This window comes from Cygnus atratus, chromosome 4 (genome assembly GCF_013377495.2).
Source record: "Cygnus atratus isolate AKBS03 ecotype Queensland, Australia chromosome 4, CAtr_DNAZoo_HiC_assembly, whole genome shotgun sequence".
NCBI classification, from domain to species: domain Eukaryota; kingdom Metazoa; phylum Chordata; class Aves; order Anseriformes; family Anatidae; genus Cygnus; species Cygnus atratus.
In genome coordinates, this window is record NC_066365.1 from 54,667,213 (window position 1) to 54,683,931 (window position 16,719).

The 16,719-nt window shown below is 35.6% G+C and overlaps 1 protein-coding gene across 5 annotated transcripts in view; it reads left to right on the forward strand.

Moving 5' to 3' along the window:
• The window catches only part of ARAP2 (ArfGAP with RhoGAP domain, ankyrin repeat and PH domain 2), a 126,918-nt gene that overhangs the window by 44,522 nt on the left and 65,677 nt on the right, over positions 1-16,719 (forward strand). For all 5 annotated transcript variants that reach the window (XM_035547324.2, XM_035547308.2, XM_035547343.2 and 2 more), the window contains 4 exons: positions 11,988-12,103; positions 13,284-13,483; positions 14,327-14,412; positions 15,094-15,276. In XM_035547324.2, the coding sequence (XP_035403217.1) occupies positions 11,988-12,103; positions 13,284-13,483; positions 14,327-14,412; positions 15,094-15,276 (585 nt within the window). The remainder of the gene's footprint in view (positions 1-11,987; positions 12,104-13,283; positions 13,484-14,326; positions 14,413-15,093; positions 15,277-16,719) is intronic.

The window sequence follows — 16,719 nt, forward strand, 5'->3', positions numbered from 1 at the left end:
TTCTTGCTTGTCCTAGTTTCTTAAATGGCATGGTCATACTGGGAAAAATATATCTCCCTCTGACATCAGTGTGTTTGCAGATTGCAGCTGCCCATTCTTGCTAATACAAAAGGACACTTCTTTTGAAAGATTTTGTTCTCAAAAATCATTGGATGTTACAAGCCTCCTGACCTGTATGCACAACTGGTGCAAAATACTGCTGCTGTGTTTCTGAATATCCTGAAATGGAGCAATTTTATCATTCTAATTCTATTTCACTGCTTATAAGGTTCTCTTTTTACAGTGTTATCTTGATCAAGCCTTTACGATTTTGATATACTTTCTGTGTGAAGAGTCATACCTGCGTACCATTAGTTATGAGCCAGAACAGCTTCCTAGCTGTGCTTCGCTGCGTACAAAGTGGGTTCAGTTTGCTGGTGTCTAGGTCAGGATGTTGCTGTTAGATCTGCCTGTGAATCACTGCAGAGGATTTCAGTTTTCTTTGTCTGTTTCCGTGAACAAATTGCCACTGTAGGTGCTGCTCTCTGCTAATCTCTGATTAGCATCTTCCGTTATCTGAACATAGTAATTTTTGTATATATCAAAACATCTTTTTTTGTTATGGCATGATTTTGAAAGATGTTTAATAGAACACTGAAGAAGTAAATTTGTAAACTTGCAAAATGTGAAAGAAGCTTCTATTTGCTACATTGCTCAGAGTATACTAATGGTTTTAGAATATCAGTTCAAGCAGCGATCAAAGTTCCCCCACCCTGAGAATGTGCACTGAAGCAGACTTAACATTGCTCTTGGCAAGTTTTGATTTTTTCAGTCTCAAAATTCAAAAAACTCAAAAAAAAAAAAAAAAAAAAAAAAAGTTTTATTTAATCCTTGTGTAAGATGGATGGGAGTGAGCTACCTAAGAAGTGAAAGGAGTGTAGGAGACAAGTGGCATCATTACGCTACAAGGGAGTCACATAGCTGTAGGTTGTTCTGGATCCTGCAAGACCTTCCTGTATGGTTCATCTAGTGTCAAGGAGAAGCTCAGTGACACCCACAGAAGATAGATGTAGAAATGGTAAAAAGAGATAGTTTAAGACTATGTAACTTTTAGGGTTCTTTCTACCAACTAGCTTTCTGCAGTACAGAATATGAGGGTTATTGGAAAGGACTATATTGTCTCTTTTATAATTTTTAATTTGTCATAGTATGTACTGTAGTGTAAATTTGCTCTATGTTTGAGTGTACAGTTTGTATTTTTCTGATGGATATTAGCTTTTGCTTCTCATTAACAGAAAATAATTTCATTGCAAGCTTAAACTTACGTGACTTTTATATAACATGCTGCTTACAAAATTCAAAAATTACCAGCTAGACTAAGATTCTTAAAGACTTAGACTGTCGTGTAAATCAAGATGCAGGCATTTTGGTTCAGTGAGACTATGAATTCCAGACCTGGTCCTGAAGTGTGAATGTAGCGCAGATGTTTTAGCGCTGGATCATTGTGTTATTTTCAAGTATAATTTAAAAAGAAAAAAACCAACTTTAATTCTTTGGGATTACTGTTTGAGTTGTGAGTCCCTTTGGTTAAGTTGCATAGCTGTGATGGTTATCCTTCTTAACTTTAATAATCGTTGGAAAGTCAAAAAAAATCACTAGAAACATAGCTGTGTTTTTATGTGAACTCATAATAAAATTTATTATTTAGGATGGATTTAGGAAGAGTCAAGTAAACTATCTGAGCATTTGAATTTAGCTATTTCAGTATTTAAATAGTAAAAATGATTTTACTTACTTGTAAAGTGTATTGATTTGTGAAACTTTTTTCATATTTCTTTTTATACTAGTAGTATTTTCTTTATGTGGAATCATTACAATCATGACAAAAAGCTTAGGCAAATAGGAGAATGAATAATTGTTAAATGTTAACTGTATGTGTCTTCGTTAGTGATTTTGTTTACAAAAAATCAAATACTTCCCATACATTTATCATCTATTTTCATTTTTGTTTGTCTCATAAAGGCATATTAGTATGTGTGGTTCAAGTCACATTGTTATTATCTCTATAATAATATATAATTATATATATTATAAGATATATATAATATATTAATATATTTCTTTTGTTGAACTAAATATGGGAAAAACATCTTCCCAGGAGAGAAAACTCTGAAATGACTGACTCTGTTAGGAAGGATTCTTGCTTATCAAGAGCCACTGTGCATTACAGCATTGCTGCTGTAATGGTATCAGCCCTGTCTTGGTCTGGGCATGACAGAATGTATGGCAAAACTGTTGATGGTTCAGTCCTTCCACTATTTTTAGAGTAAATTACAGGAGTGAGAAGAATTCACAAGTTCTAGTTTTGTCCCCCAGGTTTCTGACTGTAGTCAGCAGTGGGAAACTTCTGCTCTAAACTGGCTTCTAGAAAATGTCTGTATCTCAGTGGAGTCCAAAGCATGTTCTTCAAGGTATATGTGCGTGTGTGCCCACATTCAAAATATTTCTTCTGATAAATAGGTATTCATTTATATTTTTCACAAGAACAAAATTTAGCTATTTTGGTTCAGTTATCTCAAAAGTACTTGAACTTCAAACTTCATGCAAATCTGAACTTTGATGGATTTTAATGTAAACTTTCTGCTAGGGTGAATATTTTTTAAACAGATGAGAATTTACACCAGCTGGCCAAAAGCTTTTGTGTGGGCTTATGCTTTCCTTAGCTTATTTTTTGTCTTAAACTGAAGATCATAATGTCACTTGTTAAAGCACAACTTTTCACTTCATGGCTGCGTGAGCAGCAGGTGTCTAAAATCTCCCTAGCTGGAAAAGGTATTGTTAGCTCAATCCAGAGCTCTCCATGTTTTATTAAAATGCTCCTAATAAGGCTTTTTTTGGTGTGTTGTCTTGCAATCTGCATCATCTCAAAGGGCCATTCAGTTTCATAGGATCAGAAATCTAAGCTGCCAGTTTTATTAACATCAGAAGGGAAATGCAGTAGTGATCCAGTTATGATAAAAATGAGGTAAGTTTGGAATTGAGAGTATTTCAAAAACTATAGACTTAGTTTTTACTTTGTGAAAATGTCCTTGATAGTTGGAAGTTTGGATGGCAGTTTAGAAAGCATTGAAACTTTTTTGTTGTTGTTTGCTTTTGTTTAATTGTCCTTCATAAAGATTTTGAATTTAGCAAATTATTTGGAGATAAGATTCATTAGAGAAAATTAGAAAAGGTTTGGAAAAAATTTATTTATGAACTATAATGCCACAGTTAAATTTTATTTTACAAAAACAGGAGTCAGCAATTTTTTTTAAAAAACAAACTTTTTTATGTACAGCGATGGCCGTCATAGTGTTAACAGTTTTCTGTTTGCTATCAGTAAGTAAAAGCCTTGTGCTTGGTCAGCAATGCTTTTTTACTGTTCAGTGTCATACATGTTTATCTCCACAAGTAAACTTGGAGAAAAGGAACCCAATTGTTTAGATACTTTCTTGGTTCATTAGGGGATTTTTGCCGGGGGTGGTAATATCCTACTATTTTTCCTCTATTGTCCAGTCACTACTGTACAAAAAAAAAAGTCTGAAGAGGGTCATCAATTTTTCACGCTTCCAAATTTTAAAATATCACAAAAGTGTTCAGAGTCTGTCCTTCCTCTAGGAGTTCAAACAGTTTGTTAGCTGTTTGTATGGGCTATGAATACGTAACAAGATCTTTGTGTGTGTAAAGCTTCACAACACAATTGTAGAATGTGAATTCAGAAAACCATAATGTACACGGTATTTTTAAAATATACAGATCTTTGTGGTCTCCAGAGAGCAGTCTTGATAAATCTTCCAAGAAGGTTTCCAGTTGTGAATCACTCTTAAAGAAGACTCCAGATGGCTGCTTAAAATTTTATTGGTAATAGAGATGTTTAAAAATGTCCTTTCCTTAGCAAGAGGTGTTCTGGGTGCTCAGTTCAGAAGTGTTTAAAACTGTGTGCGAGTTTAAGATGGTTTTGAGATGAGTTCTGCCTTCCAGTAATAGGTCTCAATTGCTTTGTGTCAAAATATACAACTCTACTTAGAATTCAGTTGCTTACATTGATGCAACAGCTCATAGAAGTGGTTTCAGAAGTGATGAAAAGGTTACTGGTCCATCACTAAATTGCGTACGTACCAGTTATTTGTAATGGCAGAGCATGGTTGCAGGATGTTTTTTTTCCTTCTCCTTCAGCATGTTTTTGCACAAGTGAGAAACTTCTGAATGTTTGCAATTACAACTTTTGCCTTCTTATTCATTGTGATCATCTTGTCTTGTTTTTGAGAACTAAGAAATTGGGGCTTTTAACTTAGTATGTGTTTACTTGTAGCTATTGTATTTGAACATTTCTTTGCTGATTGTATCATCTTGTCTTAATTCACTGTGACCACATGCTAAAGCCTTTGCTTCTGGGACTGAAGAGAAGAGGAGGGGAGAGAGCAAACTTAGTCTGCATCCTCTGCTCTGGCTTGCATTCTTGAAATCTTGTTAAGACTTGAGATCTCTGACAGCTGCTATTATGTTGAATGCTTTTGAAGTCAAGCATCTATCTAGAGTAAAGTGTTATTTGGGGTTAGATAAGGAGACAGATGCTCCTATGATTATGTAAACCTAATTTTTAGGAAGATTTGAGCTAAAAACCTGTGAAAATTCAAACAAAATCCATGTTATAATAACATGACCGTGATTACGTATTTGTGCACCCTTCCTAGAGGTGAGAAAACTGGGCTTATTTCTAAAGCCTTAATTTCATCCAGTTGCATCTATATAATTTATTATTATGCAGTAGATATTATAACATGCTGTTTTCTTACAGGGGATTTCCACCTTATTCAGTGAATTGTTTACCTAATAGCTGCTTGGTAATTTTAATTTCTTTTCATGGAGTAACCCATGCCTTTTTTATTGTACACTGTTGAAAAGTGTCTTACAGAATGAATCTTTTGCCAGTAAATGTGAAATGATCAGTAATTGCTGTGCTTGGCTATTTGAAGAGCAATGATTAATTTATTTTTCATCAGTTCCTTGTAAGTAATGGAACATGATTGTCTATTCCATGTGACCACACAGTTCTGAGAAACAAAGTAAATGATTCAAGTATCCATATATTTTACATTCTCTTTTTCTCTATCTTTTATGGGGGTTGGGAGGGAAGAGTTTCACGTCAGACTGTACCTGTTCAAAATATTGTATTCACAGGTTTCAGCTGAAGCTCCAGTTGCTCGGCAGTTCTGCAAATCAAACCCTAGAGCATAAAGTCAGGAACTAGGAAATGAAAAATGTACAGTGGAATGACTGTATGCTAAGGCTTTTGATTTGCACTGAGTAGAAATTGGCAAAGGCAAAGATAAGAGCTAACTCTCCAGGATAGTATTCAGTCACATTAATTATGTGATCCTCCTTTTTTTTTTTGTATTTTTGTAGTCTGTACAGGAAGGGGGCTTTTATCTTCATGTGTCCTAGATCCATCCCATACAGCATGCAAGGCATGGGCCTGATAGTGTATAAGCAGGTGGTATTCATAGTGAAAATTGTATTTATACTTGAAAACTCGCACACGTAGCTGCCAAAGTGAGGATTATGAATCACTTCTGTAGTAAGTGGATAAAGAGTTGTGTAACTTTTTTATTCAAGTTACATGTAAGGATGTAACTACCTCAGTGTGTTAGTCAGGAATGAATTTTTGAAAGATCTCTCAACTGTTCCCACGTCTTATATATCGGCTTGCGTCATAGAGCCACCTCAAAGTACGTATACTACATTTCTTTCTAATATAATGAAAATGGGGGATCGTGCTCCAGTAGCACATTCAGTACACTCCACTGCAAACAAGCCTACAGTGCTTGGCACTGATGAGCTAACCTGAAGTGCCCTTTCTCACTCTCACCTTTTGTTTTTTTCTTGTTTGTTAGCCTCTTAAATTATGGTTGTCAGGTCATCTCGACAAAATGTTTTGCAATAATAGCCCGAATCATTTTCAGGTGGTTCTGTTATGGGACATAGGAGTTTTGCTTAGCTAAGTAAAGAACATAAAATTAATATCATAATAGATGAGCACAAATCTATGGAATTAACGTGCACAGACTGCTTCATTTCTAGCATCTCCTTGCTCATCAGGGCTTGAGTTGGCAAACTTCATGTTCTTTTAACATCATTTTCTTGTTTGTGTAATTATATACTGAATGCTTCACTGAGGTTTCATTTTGAGGCCTCATTAAGAAGACCATAAGAGTAAATCTGTATTTACTCATGGCAGTTTTGATTCCAACCTGTGATATTTAACTATTGCCTAAAATCTATATTAAAAGATTTTAAGCTATGATAAGGGACATCAGGCTTTTCAAATCTTTAGAGGCTTATGACAGCTAACTGAGGAGGCTAAGCCTAAGTGTAGTTGAAAAGGAGAGGAAATCAATATAAACTGTGGAGAAGCATTAATATCATCAAAGCAATTTCTGCACTACTAGTCACTGTTTCTCAGATTCTGATACTTATTTATATCTTAATTTTTTATTAACATGGAAACAAATTTTTCCCACCTGATAGAGAAATTAGCCTTCCTTTTTAACTAGAAAGACTGAACTCTGTACCTACAGTTAAGGGGAGTGTGGGCGGGAAGTTGATTTCTTTATCTGAAACGATTCTGGTTATTGGCTTTTAATCTCTCTGGAATAATTTGGCTGTTTGAAGGGAATCAAATGCCATGGGGCTAGAACGAAAGAAAAGTTTAAATCATGTTAAATTGCTAAGGGACTTCTGAGGTCTTTCAGAAATGTCTTAGTGTAATAGTGACAAACTTTGTGGTAGCTTCCCCAAAGTAAACCTAAAGAGCTATTGCAAATAGCAAGGATGGATTCAAGGAAGAATGTAAGGTCGTGTTTTGGAACTCCTATCAGAAACACAGTGCTTAAAGGTCAAGAGTCTTCTATGTGTGGACAGTAGGACAAAAGTAGGGTTACATATACAGATGGACCTTTTAAAAATCTGAAGTAGGATAGTAAGAAAGGTGAATGTTTTAAAAAAAAAAAAAAAAGTGTACATGAATAAATGTGCATATGCATGTATACATGAAGTATATTTTTCTTGCAGCATCATCTTGTATCTCCTACCATTACTGTCTTATACATACATATGTGCATGCACACTCTCCCCTCCTGCAAGGCCAAGATCTAACAGCCGAAGACGACAAAAAAAGCCTAGGGGTCATGATCTCAGTGGAAGAAAACTGACGGGCACTGAGAATACTTCTGAAGTAGCAATTTGCAAAAGTGGGCTACTCCCAATATACACCAGTACTATTTCTGTACTGAAGAATTCTATACTTCTGTGCCTTCTAAATGTGCTACATGTATATATCTGTACACACACATGTATGTGAGTACATGTGTATATATATATATGTATATAAAATTATACATTCTTCTGAAATCAGGGCAGCAATTTTCCTTTTTCCATGCTGTTTCTGTTATTCCCTTAATCCTCCAGCAAAAAACTGAGACGAAAATATGTTCTGATATTTCTAATGAGAAAATAATGTAGTTAACTTGTAAAATAAAACTTAGGAGTTATTTCTGTCTGTTGGGGAAGGGTAAACTTGTGCTGTTTTTTCTTTTTTTTAATCAACTTATACATTGTGGAAATCTTACCTTCATAGAAATGAATGTAGCTGCTAAAGAAGTAAATGCAGATCTAAATCTTCTGTGTTCAGATGAATTTAGACTCGACCATTTTAGCAAACAAGCATGCAATCCCAAGTTTCCTTCTGCAAAAGTGAGTGGAAGGAGGAAAAAGAGAAAAGAATAAATATTATTCTTTACAGGAAGAAGAGTGGCTCTGTAGAGAGGGCCTCTTCTTTGACTGAGGGCCACAAAAGTCAGAGCCTGTTTACAGATTTAAGGATTTCGTAAAGATGCCTAGGTTTTCATAGATTCTGTGCCTTTCAGACAAGGATGATAATGGCAACAGCACTTGTATGTTATAATCATTCCTCCTTCAGGAAGGAACAACAGTTTATCGGAAAGCCAATACTTACTCCATAGTTAACTACTTTCCCCATCAGTATTTTTAGCCTACTGTGCTGTTTAGTGAATACTTTTAATCTATTATTATATCTGTAAAGAATTTGTGTTTTTTCTTGTAAAAAGCTCAAACTGTCACCTGTTTTTTTCAATCTCTATTCAAGTGCATCAAGGTAGTATACATACATCTTAAATGCCTGTATTTATATTTTTAAAAAGAAGCTTTCTCTGCATATTTTTGAATCTTCTTAAGCTGTTCTTCGTTTGTCAGAAAGTCTAACACAGAGCTTAATCTATCTGGAACAATGGGCTCTCAGTCTGTAGGAGTAAAACAATTCGTATTCCAAAAAGATACTGCTTGGTCCTGCTGCCAGCACACTTTGTATAGTGCTTGAATGGCCCTATTGTCCTCTTGTGCACTCAAAATGAATGAATTTATCTTTCAAAGTGGAGCGTTTCTTTCTTCCCTATACCAATTCCCACTTCTGTTTCTGAAGGAGAGAACAAGACTGCACTCTTGAAAGCACAGAAATCTGAACCATGAAAATGAGATTCCAGTGTACCTGTCACTCACCAAGCCTGGTTTGTGCCAAGTGTACAGTTACCATAAAGAGTTTGTTTGGACCATTACAGAAATAGCTTCACTCTAATGTACCGATGAAATTGGTTAATTTACCTCCACCTTCTGTTCTGAAAATAGCATTCCTCACTTCTAATTTCTTAAAACTTTTGGGCATTCCTCATGCTGAAAGTCAGTACTGTAAGCTCTTACACACTTGCTGCATTTAAAACATGAGGATAGTTACTATCTTTTCAGTGGGATTGTTGCTTGCCTGGGTATGTGTGCGGATTTGGGGAGGGTTGGTGTTCCAGCTTTGGGACTTGCTGTATTTCATTTCTGAGAGCTTGTGTAGCTCTGCACTGTTGGGTTCAAGTACAGCAAAGTTTGGTGGCTGGATAGCGGCTGTAATTACAGCATATGTAAGCAAGTGTGATCTGAGGTCTTGCAGGGTGCTTCCTTTCAGCTCCAAGGACACCAGCTGGGCCAGCTGAGCAAAGGAGAGGAGCGGGCTGGCTGACTGGATGTGGTCCCCTGCACCCTACCAGGCGGGCTGGGAGGAGTGGGCATCAGCAGCGGCTGTCGCAGCAAGCAGAAGGGGATGCTTCTACCCCCCCCCCCCCCCACACACACCTCTGGCTCTCCAATTTGGGAAAGGGCATCCTGACCCTTGCTGTTTTGTGTAGGACCTTGAAAAGAGCTTAAAAAAGAAGAGAGTGAAGGAAATGTGGGATAGAGATTTTCAAGGTGGAAAAGCATGAAATAGGTAGATAAATCAAATTTAGCTCTTTAACAGTGTAATGAAATTCATAGTTATCAGATATAAATATTAAACAAATACTTTTTTTTTGTACAACTGGTATTTGGGAAATTTATAAAGTATAATGCTGTGGAGGCTTTAAAGCATGCATTTGTTTAAATTCCTTGAGGATGTGGCTGTCAATGGCTATTAAGTGTGATGGCTTGACTGCAACTACTTGTTCATAGGCTTTCTGAGCTGGAAGTCCCTAGATTGCTGGGAGCTTATTTGGGAAGATGAGGATGTACCTTCTCTTATTTATATTCTTCTTATGACAGTTGCCAGTAGCAAGTGCTTAAAGGGAAGCTGCTATAGGTGAACTTTTGATGTGGTAGTTCTTATTTCAGTCTTCTTCTCTTCATTACTCTTTTTTGCCTTCAGTGACCTATTCTGGACCTAAGAGTATATTAAACTCCTATTAATCATGTGTTTTTTGGCAGCCATTCAGCATTTATTTAATGAAGAATTTGTTGCACTGTTCTTAAGGTACAAGTATAGTCTGGTTACCTGTCCTTTAAAAATCTGGACTTTTTAAGGCCAATTATAGACAAATAATTGAAACCTGCATCCAGTTTACATCTCAGAAGCACAAACTGTTTAATTCTAGGAAGTTAAAGGTGTTTTTCTTTTTCATTCCGTGTTTCTCATTTGACTTAAGATGCTGCTAATGGAAGTGAAAAAAAAAAGGTAATTTTCTATCCTCAATTTTGTTAGCTTATTTTTCATGCTTCTCTCTTTCTCGCTGGTAATGTCTGACTTTAAGAATGTTTCATTGCTGCAGAGCATGCTGTCAGGTTCATTCTCAAAAAGAAATTATTCTGTCCACTCTTTTCCCATAGAACTGAACTTTGAGGATGAATTAGGGACTGTAGGCTTGACAGAGCTCTCTGCTCTCTTCCAAAGTAGTTGTGACAATAACAAAACTGTTGATTCAAAGGAAAATTTGAGGAGGAGGGGCTGAAGACGAGGGAGGAGAATAAAAATGCTTATGTTACAGGATCCTAGGGTAGAGGAAAGGTTAGAAATATTTTAAAACTGATTATATGAGGAATGGTTAATCCAGAGTACTTGTTGAAAAGTTATGACTTTAAATCTTTATGCTCAAGTGTGTAGGCTTGTTTGTATCTCCTGTTAGATATAGCCTTACCCATCATGGCTAAAGATATTTTTTTCTCGTTCCTGAAATGGTTGAATGAATTGAAAAGAGTTTTGTGAAGTGTCCTCTCTATGTGAGCTTTAATGCTGTTATTAACTTTGAAAATCTCACGATTGTCAATGATGCAGGCTTAAATATGTATTTACTAGAAAAACAGCCGCCTCATTGCAGGCAGGTATCTCTGCCGAAGCCTTTTCCTCTAGTGCTCTCATATTTTTATCAGCCAACGCCAAGCTACTTGTAATGTGAGGAGTGAAATAGTGAGCATCCTGCAGATGGTAAGATATGTGGATTTGGCTCTTTTGCTTGGGTGACGGAGTTTCTGTTTTTGTTCCTGATACAGTTAATGTTTCCAAGAATTATGGTAATAGTCCAAGACATCACAGAAGGGTTAAGGTTGGAAGGGACTTCCAGAGATCCCCTCCCTACCACTCCACTCTTGCAGGGCCACACTGAGCCCTTTGAGGTTTCCTAGGGCCATGTTCAGGCAGCCTTTGAAGATCTCCAGGGATCTTCAAGGAGGGAGATCCCTCGACCTCTTTGGGCTACCTGTGCCAGCGCTCCATCATCCACACAGTGAAGAAGCCCTTCCTGATGTTCAAAGGGAACCTCCTGTGGGGTGTGTTTGTACCCATTGCTTCTTGTCCTGTCAAACGTGAATTAAATTTGTGGAGGTGACTACCATTAGATGAATATGTAAATTAGAGTCTGAAGGAAGCACCAGTGTGGTCAGAATATGTTTGTCATCAGAAACGTGTGTCTCTCCATGGTTCCAAATTGTGTCCATTTGAGACAGGCTTCCAGGGGGTCAATGAACGTTTCCCAACCATGTTAACATATGATTGATTTTATTAAGTACAGTGTTTCATGGGGGAGGGGCGGGGGGGATTTTTCTAGGTTTAAGACAAAATACTTAGCATCTCTAATAGCCGAACCACAAATAACTCCTTGTCTATTTCAGTTGTTTTATGGGACTTTTTTTCTAAGACATGTTTCAGAAGTTTAGTTCATGTAATACATCAGAAGCATGAACAACCAAACATTTAAGGAATTTTGTTTTCTTTAACTAGTTTGTCTAAAAGCAGGCAAAACTGCTGTCAGTGAGAAGGATTTGGATGGATAAACGTTATTTAGTCACTAAAGTATGATAGAAGCTAGATACTTCTGTTTTGATTCTGCAAAATTGTGTTTTAGTGCAATCTGTTATTTAACATTTTTCCATTATTAATAGTTTCTTCTCTCACCAGCAATCAAGTAAGATCATTCTAGCAATTAGAAGGGTAGTGTTTGGACATAATTTGGTATAGGTTTATTTATCCCTTAATGAATTGGAAAGAGCTTGCGTGTTGTAGCCAAAATGCGTATTACAGATCTTGGATTTTGCTGATTTAAATGTTCTGTACATGCTTGATTATTGAATTATAACTCCTTGAACTTTTATTGTCTTTTCCTTAGGATTTCAAGACAGGATTTGGTATCACTTTAATCCCTATGAATGTGGCAAATGTAAAACAAGTGGATCGGACTGCAAAGCAATCTTTTGAAATAATTACTCCTTATAAAAGCTTCAGGTGAGAACTTTAATATTTACAGTACAGAGTGTACAAATAATTAATACACTGAAGAAATACTTGCTTCCTACAGCAGTGATTTAACCTAGTTTGGGTGAAAAGGTAAGTTATTAAGAATGCTCAGCATTTTTTAAACAACAAAGGGATTTTTTTTCCTTTGTTTAGCTGTGTGCTTCATCTGTTATCTCCCTAACTAGGCATCCTGTTCCCACAAATTCATATTTTATGTAACCGTCTTTGTTCATTCTCTGCAAGGGCAGAAGAAAACCAAACTTTGAAAACTTTGCTTCATCTTCATAGTAAACTGCAGAAGTGAAATCATGCTGCATTCATTTAATATTAAGCATTTTATTCTAAAAGAAAAGAATTGATTATGTGCCATCCCTTGTAAAAATCCTCAATTGAAAACAGTAGAAAGTTTGACTGATGCTGTGACTTGTAATGATTTAAGAAAATAAAATAAAGCTATATGCTAATAGAAACCTTTTCTTGAACGTGTAAGTGTTTCTTTAATGAAATCTCAGTAATACAGGAGAAGTCACTTTGTTCTCCTTGACTTGCTAAATGACTGAAAAGCAAACAATTTGCTTTTATACTTAGTGGCCTAGAGTAGCTGGTAAATAAACTAGTCTCAGACAGTGATTTGAGTCTATGGCTAGTTGGTAGATAGTTGTTTTTAACTTTCTCGAGGCCATCACCATGTTAGTGCTTGTTTATTATTATTTATATTTTTTAAAAAAAGATCAGTTTAAATGAAAAACAGTTTTGTCTGTTACAGTTAGGAAGTCTACTTTTACTCCTTAGTAAATCATCATATTTCCTAAAGTAATTCTATGCTGTTTTTTTTTTTTTTTTTTTTTTTTTACTCAGGCTTTAACTTTGGTATGTGTTAACATAATAAATAAGTAAATGCATTGAAAGTAACTCAGGAACATAACTAAAATGTTACAAAAGCTGTATAGCTCTAGCTGGCAGTGGTTTTGTTAAAAACTGATCTCTGACTGAGGGAGTTTTCACTGACAAAAAATATATTTTCCATCTTAGAATTTGTGTGTGTGTAGCGGAAGATTTCTTTGACAGTGATTTTGGGTATAAATGTAATAAATAAGAGAGGCTACAGATTCTGTTTAATTGGGCTTTAAAATAAAGATCAATAATGCAGATAAGTCAATTGTTTCAGCTTTACAGCCGAGTCGGAAAGAGAGAAACAAGACTGGATTGAAGCGCTGCAGCAATCAATAGCAGAAACTCTCTCTGATTATGAAGTAGCTGAGAAGATTTGGTTCAATGAATCCAACAGGAGCTGTGCTGACTGTAAAGCTCCCAATCCTGACTGGGCATCCATCAATCTCTGTGTTGTCATTTGTAAGAAGTGCGCAGGTAGAGTAATTAATGGGAGGCTGTGTGGGTTCTACAAAATGTCATATTTGCATATCTGTGTATGTCCTTGAACTGGCTTTTTTTATTTTTAAAGTGCTATCCTTGTGAAAGTTTCGACAAACAACAAATGAATGTAACTTCTTTAATACCAAGTATTCTAAAGTACTTCCTTGCATAAATGACAAGCCTATACGGTGATTGGTTTCCCTCAGATGAATAATCCTTCACAATTAGTGGAAATCAAGACATACGAACACTTCTTGGGAAATGGCTGGCCTTTGTGAGGCTGCATTCCAAAGGATAACAATTGGCAATGTATAAATTAGAGGTATTAATTCTGTTACCCCAGGCCATATTTTACTGACAATAGGGGATAGATAGCATTTTCAGATATTAAAAGAAAAAAAAAAAAAACCTGTCATGTTTTATATTTAAATACATGCAAAAGCAGTGGATGCAGAAAGCTGGTTTATAACTCTAGGCTTTGCTTTCAGAACAAACCCTTTTGAAAGTATTCTACATCAGAGCCTTTGTTTATTATTTACTATTAAATATGTACAATTCTCACGACAGTGTTATAACCTAAAAAGAACTAGATTTCTGTGCCAAGTGCAATCCACCTCCCTTCCTTCTTTCTCATTTTTTTGGTTGTTTTTTTTGGTTGTTTTCTTTTTGTGCTTTTATATTTAAATGTCAAGCCTAATACATATTAGCCTTTTTAAAAAAATAACAATTAGAATAAATCTGTCTTCATTTAAATATTTTTGTTAGCTCAGCAGAAGAGAAACTTGGTTTAAGTGCTTTAGTGAAGTTAGTTAAGTAAAAATACTCTTGGATTTCTAGGACAGCACAGATCTTTAGGACCAAGAGACTCAAAAGTCCGGAGTCTAAAAATGGATGCCAGCATTTGGAGCAATGAGCTTATTGAGGTATGTTGAGATATTGCAACTCTGTTCTGTCCTGAAAGGTACTTAATGAATAAGAGTTCTTTCCTCTACTTATGAGAAGTCTTAATATTTAGCTGCTAAAAAATATGCTGCTGTTATAGCAAACCTTAAGGTTTCTGTGAGATAACTGTACCTTTGTGTTGTTCAAAATATTCATTGTCTCTGAGAACAATGTGCACCAAGCATTTCTCCAAGCACCTGTATTTTTGGGGAAAAAAATGGAAATGCTTTTTGACAACAGTTGTGATGGGCAGTGTTGGTTGAGGGGAAAGGAAGGGAAACAAACTCCTCACTACCAGGTTAGGTGCTCAGGGTGTTTAAAAGTGGTGCTGATAGGGAAGGTTGAGTCGTCAGTGTTTTCTTTAAAACAAGTGCTAGTATTCTCTAACCTTCTACTGCTATTTTCTTGTGTTTATTTGAAGTCTTGTAACTGGTTAGCTTTGTAAAGCTTAGTAGCTATTGCTGAAAATCATGACTACAGGCTTTAACTGTGGTCATCTATAAATTAATAATATTGACCGAGTAAGGTTTCTTTACCTGCAGGCAATTTTGTCTTTTTAGAACTTTTTTTCTCCACTTTTAGCAACTGAAAATTATTAAATTATTTAGGGGTTAGCTTGATATCCTTTGTGATATTTTATTTTTCTCTTGCACTTCATCCAGCTCTTTATCATCATTGGAAATAAGAGGGCAAACAGCTTTTGGGCAGGAAATCTTCCTCCAGATGAAGAGCTGCACATGGATGCCCCAGCAGAAAAAAGGATTGCATTCATTATACAAAAATACAAAGAGGGAAAATTCAGAAAAGCACCTTTTACCTACAAAACCAAGGAACAATTGAATAAGGTAATACTATAGAACGGATAAGCCCTTGCCATACCTTTTGTATTGAATTGTATTTGTGTGCATTTTGGTCATCTTGTTAAACTGGTGAGAAACAAATTGAAAATCCTGAGTGACTGGTTTCACAGCCCTGAATAAAGCCTTTTAGGAAGCCTTTGCAGGAGTCAATCCATGATTTCTTAGTTCTAGATTTTCCAATTTGTTTGTAGAAGGTTATGGCACCTATATGGTGCCTATAATAAATACTCCAGAGCTATCAATAAATACAGATCTTTGTTTTCAAATGCACACTCTAGAGATGAAAATTCTCACTTGTCTTTTTTTATATTCCTTCTCACTATGTTTTTGATATATGTCTAACATCGAACATCCCAGTACATTAGGTGATTGCGTTATCAGCAGTGAAAAGTAGCTCATGCACGCTTTCATAGTAGCTTGCAGTTAATTGGAAATGAAACAAGCTAGAATAAATGAAATGATGAAAACTGTGAATTCTAATGTTTCCTTTTGCACAAATAACAGAAACAAATTGTCTACAGTCATAAAGTAGAAAACGCTAATTATAATTGCTAATTATAATTATCAAATTCTGCGTAGCTTTGTCTATTTGACTGACTTATACTGTCTGCTGATTTCAGAGTCATGACTTTTTAGTGTTTTTGAATATAGAGGGGTTTAAACGCATGTATTTTACAAAGCTAGTGTATTCAATTGCATATTAGTGAAATTGTCTCAAAGGATATGCAGAGATTATGGGGGGGTAACATTTAAGTTATTGTGCTTTGAAGTAGTAGGTTTCAGTGGTTATTTTCAAAAAATGGAAGTGTTTTTCACATATGTTAGAAGTTGTATGTGAGTTATACACACGAGAAGTAAAAACGAAGGCATTTAAAAATACTGTCTCTTTTAAAATACTTCCAACCAAAGTATAGAACCATCTTTATACTTCAAATTTGGGTTTTCTACATTCCAATAGGATTTTCTGATCCTGTTGGAATCAGGACACATTTTTAGGCTTTCTGGAGAGCTCTTTGCAAAATAAAACACTTAGATTTTTTTTTTTTTAATTTTATTGGTAACAGTTAACTTTATACTGTAACTGCTGACTACAGGAAATGCAATAGTCCTTTGTGGTTTACGAGCTTGATTTTTCTGAACTCTTCTGGTGCAGAGGAGTCTGTCAATTAATGATTTAACTACTGGGAAATAATATCAGATGTAATGATCAAATTCTCTATAGAGACGTGATATTATCGTGTAATAAGTGGTCATTGCCAAGTAATTATAAAACTTCTCCTGAACTATCTGCCTTATAGGTTTTTGCCTACTGGATGCACCTGTGTTTATTAGAGCAGCTGAATTCTAGAGAAGTACTTTTCTTGTGTTGAGCAACATCTGCCTTAATCATTTCAGAAAAACTTATTCATTAACTAAATAATTTAAAAT